At 38.5% G+C, this 12,286-nt stretch overlaps 1 protein-coding gene and 1 pseudogene across 1 annotated transcript; both read right to left on the reverse strand.

The window, feature by feature from the left end:
• Positions 1 to 873: 873 nt before the first annotated feature.
• On the reverse strand, positions 874 to 5,749 carry LOC136282177 (uncharacterized). Its single transcript, XM_066169497.1, has 2 exons — positions 5,625 to 5,749; positions 874 to 3,784 (listed from the first exon to the last, which is right to left on the reverse strand). Exon 2 carries the CDS (start codon positions 3,701 to 3,703, stop codon positions 884 to 886), a length of 2,820 nt encoding a protein of 939 aa, XP_066025594.1. The 5' UTR covers positions 3,704 to 3,784; positions 5,625 to 5,749; the 3' UTR covers positions 874 to 883.
• A 4,101-nt stretch (positions 5,750 to 9,850) lies between these two features.
• Positions 9,851 to 10,757, reverse strand: LOC136282536 (uncharacterized; annotated as a pseudogene).
• Positions 10,758 to 12,286: the final 1,529 nt, after the last annotated feature.

A 12,286-nucleotide genomic window follows, 5' to 3' on the forward strand; every position in this document is an offset into this window, starting at 1 on the left:
TGCCCAGTTAAAAATAATTTCTATGAACGGCGCCTCGGCTAGAATCGATAAAAAAGAATGCACAAAATCGTCTACAGAGAGTTTGCATCCTTCTGCACACCCAAATTGTTTCTCTGATTCAAAGATGAGTTTCCAAAACGCCCAGGAATTCTCATGAAGTTGATTCCTATGTACGACTAGGCGTTTGAAGTGATAAATGGCTTGCACGGCAATTAAGACTGGGGTTAAAATGGCCTCTCCCACCTTCTTGTCGGTGGAGATTGATTCCACTTTGACCACGGGCGTTGCACAGAGACCCTTGCTACGTACCCCAGAAGGTGTTTCATCTTCATAAGGGTTAAACTTGAAGAGCCCATCTTCAATTCGTACGTCAGAAAAATTCAAACATCTCGCTTGTTGACCAGAGCTAACTTGGAAGAAGCGATTACTCAGATCTAGTGCAAGACCTGCATCTTCTTCTGAAATGGCGGAATAAAAGACAAGCCACTCAAGTTCACAACTTGCAATTCTTCTTGTCATAGGTATAATATGGTGACATCCAAAATGCCACTCAGAGTGAAATCGATCAGCGCTGATTTTCCTCAGGATTTCTCTCAGACGCTTCATCAACTCCCCTGTCCTCGATGAATCATTTGAAAAATTGTAAATTTTCCAAAGTAGTCTTGGGACGTCAAAATACGACAATATCTGGTAGCTAGGAGGAATTTTCCACCTCGCGGAAACTTCAGACAGAAATTCTTGTTTTTCTTGTTGCTCGACAGGATTTCCCAGGAGAAACGAAACGTTGAGCATCGTGAAAGGAATCAGCTCTGGTCGAACATTACGAATAACATGCACCAGCTCTTCCAAAACATCTAGAACGCTCTTCAGTGATGACACCTTTTCAATGGCCACCTTGATAAAGGGTCCTAAATGGTCGAAGAAAGTCTTGCATTGAGGAAATGAGGACAAGAATCTTTAGCCCGTCAGTTATGGAAGACACTGAGGAAAACTTTCCAGAAAAAGCAGACGAAAGGTCTCTTCTTACGGCTGTTGGCATTCTTGCGAGCTTGTTCAGCAGGGCGGAATCATGTAAGATATCGATGACCTGATTAAGCAAGTGGATTTCCTCATAGCTTGAAACACTGCCTTTCGCCAAAGACACTTGAAAAAAGGGAAGCAAGTGGTGCATGGCACTTGTCAATGTTGCCATAGTTGGTGGACTACTAAGAGTAATATTGCACAAATTCTTGATCAATACCAACTTAGTCATAGTTGAGAACATATTAAAATGCAGAATATCTCCAGCAGCTCGAACTAACATCTCCAAAAGATCGGAATTCTTAGTAGAGCACCCCTTAAAAGACTCTTGAGAGTTAAGGGACGAACAAGCTTCCGTTTGACTTCTGGATAGACAAGCTAGTCTGAGAGCTGTTGATCTCGTAAGAGAGAAAAGTTGCAAAATCTCATATGGAGAACCAAACCCCCATGCCATACTAAGAACAGGGCGGCAAATTTTCACATCGATGTCTTCCCTAAATAATCCCAGCGATATCAGTCCGCTGGCAGTAAAGGTCCACACTTTTAACACATTAGTTGAAGGAAACTGAGTAGTGGAATGCTGACTGGAAAGTAGCTGTTCACATAACAGATGATCGCCTTTGAGAGTATCCAGAACTGCATGCCAAAGAAGATCAAAGTATTCGTTTGTTTCCTCTTGCAGGACGCACGCTTGTGTTTGGATTAGTAGCAGAATGTAGAGAACAATCTTATAATTAGTTTCAGATTCATTCGAAAGGCACTTGATGATTCTAAGTTTTCTTTCACCTGAGAGCGGCAGTCTAGGTAGGGATAATAACGCCTCCAATGCATCTTCAGGAATGGTCGCAGGTCCCTCTTCAGCAGAAAAAGTCCTGACAACTGAGAGAACTTCACTCAAGATTTCTCCTTTACACATATGATTTTGACTTGATCTTGTTTTAGTAGAAAATTCATTCCAAAGTGTTTTCAATTGCCTCCTAAGGGATGGGTTTGAGTCACACAGAAGATGCTTTTTAATGTTGAACGGCAGCTGCTCACACACGCTTAAGAATTCAATAAGATCCAGATCTGATGAAGGAGCCCATGAGTTGCCAGTTGTTTCATTGAGAATGCAATAAGTGAGCAGCCGAATCATCTCGCTCTTAGCTTCTTCTTTGCAATTCTGATGGTACACCCCTCGTAAAAATTGTAAAGTTGGTACCAGTCCATAGGGAGGGCGTTCAAGCCAGTGCCGTTCAACTGGTAGTCCTGCGGCTGCAGCTGAAGTCTTCTCAATCAAGACCAATACCTCTTGACGCAAGTGAAAGGAGGTTGGAAAGATCTTAGTTAGCCACCAAAGCACATTTCTCCAGACCATCATCGAAGGCAACAAAGTGCGAGGAAGTTGTTCTAGGAAATTCAGTACACTTTCAGCTGTTTCCGTATTGCTGCTTGATCCTTCATCCAAAAGGGCCAACAAGCAAGCAAGATTTCCGTAGCCTTGGTCATCAGAAAAAGCTTTTATCCAAAAATTCATGACTTTGTTGAGTAGCTCACCGTTTGGACATAGCAACAGACCTTTTAACAGGAGCGCGAGCGCTGCTTCCAAGAATCGTGACTCAGTTCTTTCTTTGTGAAAGAATCCATCGAGAACTTCTCTCAAGACATCATTGGAAATAGTAATCGCTGCTAGCAACTGAAGGGATAAGGCAGCTACGTTAGGGTGGATGCAGAAGTGATCTACATGGTTTAAAAGTATGTCCATCCTTGTCTTGTCGTTGGGCATCCTAAGGTTATCGGCCTTCCTTTTCATTTCTTCTAAAACCCCCAAAAAATAGAAAATGGTACTTTGACAAGGTAAAGTGGATGCTGAATATTGGAAACCTACACCGAGAGGCTCGATTTTCTCTGCGGAAAGATCAACCGCCGCTAAAGCACATGCAAAAGCATTGCTGACATTCGCTGATTCCAGAAGTTTCATCCAGTTGGTTACCAAGAATGATGAAACCGTCTGTCCTTCTCGCAGTGCACCGACATAATCGTTTGATTTCATCACATCTTTGTCGTCTACCGAGGCTAACCTTACTGTTATATCGATGACCTCGACTAGATAGTCTTTGCGTCTACTGTCAAGAACCTGGAGCAGTCTGCTGAAGAAATCTTTGGTATAATTGTGTTTGCCGAGTAATATAAAGTTATCATCATAATAAGAGTCAGCCGAAGCCTTTAACTTCCCATCTTGAAAAATTTGTACAAGTTTCAGTAAGTTAGAAAGAACTCCCAAGGACAGGCATTTCAGGTTGGTGTCAGAAGGAAAACAGAATTGTAAAGCGCTCGTGTAATAGTAAAAGGCAACTCGCTTCGACACATCATAGGTGTAACAAAAAAGGATACAAATATCAACAAGTTTCTTGAAATTTTGCTCAAAATGTATGGAAGATTCCACCACAGAGTTTCGACATGGAGCAACAGCTAAGTTGAAAATCTGAATGATGTGGTTGCCTTGCAATTTCTGTACTTGTTCAAGGAAGATTCCTCGCTGTAGTTCATCTTTGAAGGGAAGTGCTACTAAGGTTGCAACGATAGTTTCTAACTCTTCTGAGAGTTGACCAGAGAGGCTGTTATTCTGCTTCAAAATCTGTTGAATGTGACCCTGAACACTTGTAGGCGGACATAGTGTCTTGAATTCTTTCTTTTTGTCCATTGTTACCAAAGAATTATTTCTTTTCCCATTCAAACACCCAAAGATTGCTTTCTTAGTTTGTCAATGGGCCGTGCATTACCTCTAAATTAGATTGAAAACTTTAGTATATATGATATACGTACTCGACTTAGTTGAAATCCTAAATCAAGCACATTTTGGCTGAGACAAAGGAGATGTACACGTCTATTTTTCCTGATATCTTACACAGAGTAACCAACCGGACGTGCTAGTTTGTATAGCAGTAATATTCATTCCAAGAAACGGGTAACTCTTACCCCCTTTTGCATGAAAAGGTATCTGAGATCCAAACTCGTGTGATTATTTCTAAAGTTTAATACCTGATAAGACTGGTTTTCCCATGTCGTCAAAATAGAACGATCTGCGATTTCACTGTTCCCGACGTTCCCTGATTTTGCCAATATATCGATGGATCGACAGACGTCTGTCCCATTGAGATAATTGCGCACACCATTTTCAATTGTGACTCAGGGGTACTGTAGCTAAGCAACTGGAGGACTGGTAGGGAGGCAACACTATTACCGACTTCCTCGACCGTGAGAATCGAAGCTTTCATACACCGTGAACAAGGTTAATGATCGCCATCATCGTAAAAATCTGGGAAGGCATTAGGAAAATAGAAACGTTTCCGATTTTCTTGATTTGTCGCCGAGACAGTGGGAGGATCTCTACAATCTCAAGTGCTCATTTGTCGGAAAAATCTGGGATGTTCGGGAAACAGTGAAATCGCCGATCGTCTAGGATTTTCCCGAGAAAAGATAAAAGACATCGGGCGCATAATTCTGCAAATTCTCAAAAATCAGAGCTAGTAAAGGTTCCGTCTTCAGACGATCGAGATTTTCCTTTGTCTTCGAATTCGTCGCATCTTTTGAGGCAAGGTTAAGAAACGCACTGACAAACTGATTTTGTTTGGAGGAGTAATATACAGCGTTTAAAAAAACAAGGTCATAAATAATCACCGTGCCATGCACTACATCAGTGACTGGTCTGAGTTGCTCCCAACCGAGCAAACCATGCATAGTTGAAGATAATATTGCTGTCTTTAATCAGATACCCTAGCCATCCGCGATCCTTGTGCGTCGGCAAATTATATTTCGTTTGAGTTATAACCTTTTCAACATTCGCTCATCAAGTATTTTTGTAATCACAAAGCTCATAAAGCGAGAGGACCTTTTTTGAAGTCACACTTACCTCTGATATGTCCAAGAGCGATTGTTTTCGAGAAATTCTCGCAGAAGTGAATTACTGGGAAAGACAAACGAAAACGAGGCTTTTCATAATACCGCTGACTATGATGCGCGGTTACCCAGCTGACCGTGCGACGCTTGTCACAGAAAAAAACCGGGAAAGGTGATTTAACACGGGTCTCGTTTATTTGGAAATGAATATTTTGTGAGGCTCTTTTAAGATGGAAAAACGCGTAAAAAGAAAATTAATTAGATCTTGTAGATAAATAACTTCATTGACCCAAAATGGATTATCTATCTAGACTGTTTAAGTTTTTGTTTGTTCGTAAGATGTTATTAATTTAACGGGTGCTATTCCTCTAGCCGTCACGGTGTCTGAGATAAGCTTGTCATTTGAAAGATGCTATTGTTTATGAGCGCTATTATTCAGTGGAAAAACCGCGACAATTACGATCGCAAATCGTTAATGTCAGTAGTTTAGCACCACATGTACAGCGAGTATTAAGTTCCCAATACTGGGATGAATATTTTGATTTGATTGCTGCACAGGCAGAGAACCCTGTGGGCTTGAGGCCGCGTGACATCAGTTATTTGATGCGCTGGTTGAACTCTTACATTGTTTGTAATTTGCAACGGTCGATCAAAATTTCCGCAAATCGTAACATTTCATCCCCAAAATCCGCTTAATGACAGTTAGGTAAGTAAAGTTCACTTACCTTGGTTTTTCTGTGTTGTCTAAAGTGATTTTGCGGGAGTTTGGGACGGTTCATTCGCCACTTTGTACTGATGCCCCTCCAAAGGCAAAGGAAAAACACAAGGCGTGCAACTTCCAGGACTGTCTTGGCCAAAAACCTCCAGAACTTCGCAAATTTCTTCCGCTTCCAAATGTCGCTCACCTCCCAGCTTCGGGCACGTCAAAATTCGATAAACGTGTAAGAGCCAAGCCAAAAATCAGTGCAAATACCCGCGTCTAACCACCTCAAAAGCCTGCTCGATTTCCGGCATTCGCTCATCATCTGCCGTCGACACATGATATATGTGGACCGAAGAGGTTGATCATAAGTCATAAGCCTTCGATTAACCGTAATAAATTTCAAATTAATCACTAACTGGGCTCAGATTTCACCCTATCCTCCCCACGCCTGAGCTAGTTGGTACCGTCTTTCGACTGACACACTAGCGTATCAAATAACTGACGTCACGCGGCCTCAATCCCACAGAGTAGTCTGCCTATGATTGCTGCAGATAACATGTAGATGTCAACGGTATTATTTCGTTTAACATCAGCACCGGCTTGGCCAGCTTTCCTAAAAGTTTGAATTAAGTTAAAGCTCGAAGGATTATTTACTGTCTGAAGTCACCTAAATTATCAATTAAAACAAACTACGTTCTGAAATCAGTGAAATTACTTTCTTAAGTTAACTAGACCCTCGAGGAGCGTTCACTCGGGCTTCGGATCGAGCGTTTTACTTGAGCATTCACCTCTGGATAGTTTGGTTTGGTATAATTGACTCTAAGTATGTCTCGCATACTGGGGCTCTATATTCATTTAAGGGGTCATCATTTTCTTCTCCATTACTATTTAATTTATCGTTTTCTCTTGCATCAAACTTCAAAGCAGGATCACTATTTGTTGTTACATTGTTTGTTGTAGCTTGTCGATGTGTATCATTATCGTCTGCATCATTTTGTAAAGTTGTGAGGTTGCTATCAATATTGTTGATATCAATTAGTACATCTTTGTAGAATGGATTATGTACTTTGAGCCAGTTAAGAACTTGTTGTATTAACTCTGGTCGTGATGCTTCAAAATAAACTTGTCCTCCAGATTGTAACTTTCTTTTAAGCTTAATTATTATTATACAAGATCTATCAGGTTGATGAGGGAGTTGATTACATGTCTGATCACATCCTACAGGTACATTGCATATTACACCCTTAATTTTTCTCTGTTGTCCTTTATGCACAACCCCAATCTTCTCAAAATACTATTCGTTGAGCTATTCGTATTTGTTCTAGTTTTTCTAATGAAGATAGTTCTGTGGGTATTTCATCCACATACATATTATTCACTACAGCCCGACATGGTAATTTCCTTTTATGACCTTTGAGTGACATGTGTTGCATATACTCTGTTTTCCATCAAATGACTGTTGAATATTGAAATATGTTTGGCAAGGGTACTTCTCGTTTATGCATGTTATGACTGATTTCTTATAAAGTATTTGATTACAGACAGTACATATAAAATAAGGGCCCTCTCTTATTTTCCTCTTAAATTGGTTAATACACAATTCAACCAATCTGGCTTTCACTAATTTCTCATTGGGTCGGGAAAGTAATTCTTTCTTCTTTCCAGCATCCATAGTTGAATATTTTCTTTAATGTCTTCTAGAAACCTTTTTTTGGCAACAGGTTCCATACTGTCATACATATATTTTTTTTTCTGTGTTTTCTCATGATGTGTTTCCTTTCAATTTCAGTAATTTTAGATGAACAGCAGATAAATTGTATATCATATTCCTTAGTCTGACATTCCTGTTTATTTTGAATAATATTATTAATTTCCTTTACTAGATTATCCACAAAGAGTAAATACTCACAGAAAACCTCTGCCCAGAACCACAGGCCTCTCTACCAAAAGAATACTTTGTTTAAGTTTGATACTTTAGGTAACTTGCTTTATTTGCAAAATAATTAATATCGAAGGCATCAGTATATACACATTAGCACAACTGCCAAAATTTGTTTCAGCCAGAAACTTGTTTATTTTTTTCAATCATTAGTAATCATGATGTTATCCCACTCATTGATCTGTATGGCCTTGTACAAATGTATGAAACATGTTTCTCAGTTATTTTGTTCATGGGATGCTCAAGTTCAGATTAAGTCTCCAATGATTATTGTTAGGGCCACAGCTTTGCCAAGCAGCTGGGCTAAAAAAGATTGAACAGTTGGCAATACAGAAAACAATACTGAATACACCAATTGGCAACAGGTTCCATGTTGTCATACATATGTTTTTTCTGTGTTTTCTCATGATGTGTTTCCTTTCAATTTTAGTAATTTGACATGAACAGCAAATAAATTGTATATCACATTCCATAGTCAGTGACATTCCTGTCTATTTTGAATAATATTAATTTACTCTACTAGATTATTCACACCACGAATGTGTATTGTCTGTTTCATTGCAGGTGAATGACTGTCTTCATATGTCAGAAGAGAAAACAATTGCTTAACTTTTGCATTTTGTTGATAAATACAAGCTATACAGTAACTTGAAATCCACATTAAAAATCCTGTTTTCCCAGTGGGGTTCCTTAAAATCAAGGTCTCTAAAGATATTCTGCTTTCAGTTAAATTACTTAATTCTCTGTGACTTACTTCATTAATGTGTACATTTATGTTAGTGCCAAAAATTGTAAAACTGTCAGTCAGGGTAGCTGATATTAAACAGTGCTTACTCTGCATTGTATTGTTAAGCTGAGATCCATTTTCAATAATTGCATCTAAGGTATTTGAGTTCTAGTAACTACAAGGTGAAATGATTGAGTAATGTGGAATAAAGAACTACTGCAAAACAGTGGTCTTTGTGACATTTGTGTTGACCTGATATCTCTTTAATACCTCTCTTACATTGTTGCTAATTGCCACATCATATTTTGTAATTTGTTAACCTTTTTTTTCAAACCAATCAGTTGCTCCATTGAACAAATAGATTCCAAGTTGCTGTACATCTCTTCAGTTATAGATCACAGATGATGTCAATATGTGGTAAGAACAAAAAAGTGGCACATGAGGCACTGATGTTCTTGCCACATTTTGACATCCTCTGTGATCTATTACTGAACAGACGCATGGCAATTTGGAATCTATTTGTTTTATATAATAAAGAATTAAAAAAAGTTTTTAATGATGACATCATTTATAAGTCTGTCCTCCAGTAGATCATAAGTGAGAACCAATCAGAATACGTGCATAACTGAGCTTATTATATAAATAAACTTTGAAAGTGATGCACTAAGTCGTCTGTAAATGATATCTAATAGACCACATCCCTCAAGAGTGACTTTTGCCATAAAAATCTCTGGCATGTGAGTCAAACACTTAAAAATGGCCATCATCAGCGCAGTAACTAATACTCACAACAATACATCCAACTGTTAAAATATATAACCTATATTGTTCTGATATCAATAACTCAAATGCTCTTTTCAGGCCCATACAGTATTGATATCCCTCAATGGTAGGCTCAACATGGACATTACCAAGGTGACTTTTGCTATATTCTAGCAGGTAATCTTCCTCTCATACTGTAAGCATTGATGGTAAATCTGCTAGCAGTAAAAATGATTGTCTTGATAATTGTGACAAACTGCTATGTAGTTTACTTCCAATATGCACTATTTGTTTCAATTCATTGGGATTGCCTATTTCTTTCATATTGTGGTATGTTAATGCACATAAACTCATTGCAACACATTGTTGCCCAGCGTTTTGTCCAAATACAACATCCCCTTGACTTTATGTTGTTTTTATTGTTTTCTGGAATCCACAAGGTGCCTACAAGGAACAGGGTTTTCTCTACATCATTATAGAGCTTGTTCTTTGTACAATTACCTCTGTGAATTACACCCTTGTACTCACTATATGGGAAATTACACAAAAAGAACCTTAAGTATTTGAGATATTTCTTTCTATGTTTATCTCTACATGAATTGTAGACATATCTCATTGAAGAGTAAACGTTTCTTGTTCTAAAAATTGGTTTCCTTCTCATTTCTTTGTACAAACCTGATTCTTGTTTTATATGAACCTTTGGTAAAGTTTCCGCACAGCCCCATACTATTGTAAAACAAATCTGTTTTTCCAATGAAAATGTATTGTTTTTGTCATTGTTTTCTCTGTTCAAGAACTGAATGCATAATGTAGGATGGGGCTATGCTTTTTTTCATGTTGCATTATTTTTAATAACATCATGGAATTTCATTGACTTTGGTACGTTTTTACTTAAACGGCTCCGTACATAACTCTGCAGTTTTCTAATTTTCTTAGAGACACGTTTTAACATCCTCACTGGTACTCTGCTTGGTTCACGATCACGTTTATAGCCATGGCATTCACACACAACACGAGTACGATTACAATATACAGACTTTGCACAACGAGATCTGAATTGTTGTACTTTTATTGACACTGTAAAATCCTTATGTTCATGTACATTGGTCATATTGACAACTTTTCTAGTATATCACAATCATCGAGAGTATTCATCATGTCTTATACAAAGAACATACAACTCCATGCGGAGAGCAAACCAACATTCACGATCGCTTGTACAATAATAATACTGATTGTGTAAGAAATACCAAATTGTACTTTACTAGTATTGAACCCAATAAAAACCAGTAACGGAAACAGGATATTCAACGGAAGAGTTAAGCTTAGATATTCAACCTTGCTATTCAAGTTGCTTACGTCAGTATCCTTATCCAATTCGCTGTCTTTAGCGCCATCTTCGAAGTTGTGTTCACGAACTTTCTTGATTTTTCCAGCAAATGAGGTGTTCATCTCAGCATCATAGTTCGTTGTTCAATCGGCTGTCACAGTTTTGCTAGTATTTTCGAAGTTTGAACTCACATATGGCTCATTTGTTATCTCGTAAGAACTAGTGTAAACTTTGCACATTTGGCTAGCTTTCAAGCTAGAGAGTCCGTGCACCGGCCCATTCCGAAAACGCTCGATATCATTTAGTGTGGGCCTACCACGAATAGCGTATGCATACGTATGTGAGATGAGCGCATGAGACAGGAATCTTTGAGAGCGGACTTCGTATAACACAGCATTTCGTAAACTGATTTATGATTACGAAGAGCGAGCACAAGGTAAGACAAGTGCTAGACTCTCATCCCCAGCTTCCTCGGTTTACGCAAGGAATGCCTGGGACCATGACCCCCCTTTTAGCGCCTAAGAAAGGCCTGCATTTACTGTGATGTGATGTCTTTAAACGATACAATAGAGACGATTTTTTCGTTATTTACGATTTTTGAGGACTTGCGCACTGAGGATCTCAAACAAGCCGGACGGAACGCCATATCAATAAGGATCTGGGTGTCCTTGTAATTCGAAGGCGTAGAGTTGAAAAGAAATATTCTTCTTAATTTGGTTTCTTCAGCTTTGATGCATACATGTACGATTGTATTTAATCAAAGTGCTCTGTGAGCAAACTCGTGAATTGACACATGATTTTTTATATTATGTTCAATGTTATCTGGTTTAGGGAATTTTGTGGTTGATTGTCATATCTAGAGTACGAGCAGTAGTTCAGTGTTCGCTAATGTAGCAAAGAAACAAAGTAACGTTGGGATAAGAAGGCATTACAATTGAAATGATCATGCTATTACATTTGACAAGGTGGATGATGTCATGTGTTTTAAACGTCTATCATTTTTGTTTCTGGTTCAAAAGAAAAGGTTGGAAGTAAATGTGGGTGAAAAGTGAAATTTACTGTCTTTCGTTGTAAATATTAGAAAATCAAGGCAACACTGTCATTTTTTAATGAAAACATTAACGATTCCCTCTTTATCAAACGAGACAAACGGGAACGGGTTTTGAGTGATATAACTAAGCCAAGCCTGCCACCGTCATTTTGGATCTCCGCCTGGGTAGATTTAGGTCACGTGCTAGGCAACGTATGATCAATAGCAAGAGAGAATTTCATTTCAGGCCTATTTATCAATTTTGTGGTGTGTAACTTTCGCATTTTAGTACGTTGTATGTATGTTGAATCTTCAATTTGTCTTAAAAACTTAAAAGAAAATTTTTCTTTAAAAATTCACTGAAAATCGGTCGCTAAAATTGTTTGTTTAGGTGTTATCTGATTTTCGTGTTAACTTGTTATTTCGTCAGTCGCCGGCATCTTTTGTTGCTTCACACAGGAAAAACACACGCGACGAAACGTAATGATCAATTTTGTCCTCAATCTCACGCTATAACAGAAAAAGCTTTTGAACATCTGTAAACTCCGAGCGCTTCGCAGTAAGTGATATTTTCAATGAATCTTCGGATTGTTTCAAGTTCAAGGATTGTAAATTACAATTTTATGAAAAACGAAGGTTGTTCTGTTATTTCAGTGTGAATCCTTGCATGCCTGCCAGTCGCTGGCGCCGCTTGTTGAAACTAAAACGAAAAAAAAAACTCTTTTAAGATTATCATTGGCTTCTTTTTCACCCCACCACTATTCTTAGCAACAAAGGTCGCCATTTCGTCAGTTTATTGCTCACCAAAAACTATAAAATGCACTCAAAAGCCTAAAATCTAAAAAAAAGTTTACAGGAATCGACCAATCGAGCGAGCGAGCGAATGCCATTCCCCA

This window comes from Pocillopora verrucosa, chromosome 7 (assembly GCF_036669915.1).
Source record: "Pocillopora verrucosa isolate sample1 chromosome 7, ASM3666991v2, whole genome shotgun sequence".
NCBI classification, from domain to species: Eukaryota; Metazoa; Cnidaria; class Anthozoa; order Scleractinia; family Pocilloporidae; genus Pocillopora; species Pocillopora verrucosa.

What these genes read in the sequence shown, in the direction of transcription:
- LOC136282177 (XM_066169497.1), bottom strand. Translation starts at nt 3,703, where the DNA reads ATGGACAAAAAGAAAGAATTCAAGACACTATGTCCGCCTACAAGTGTT.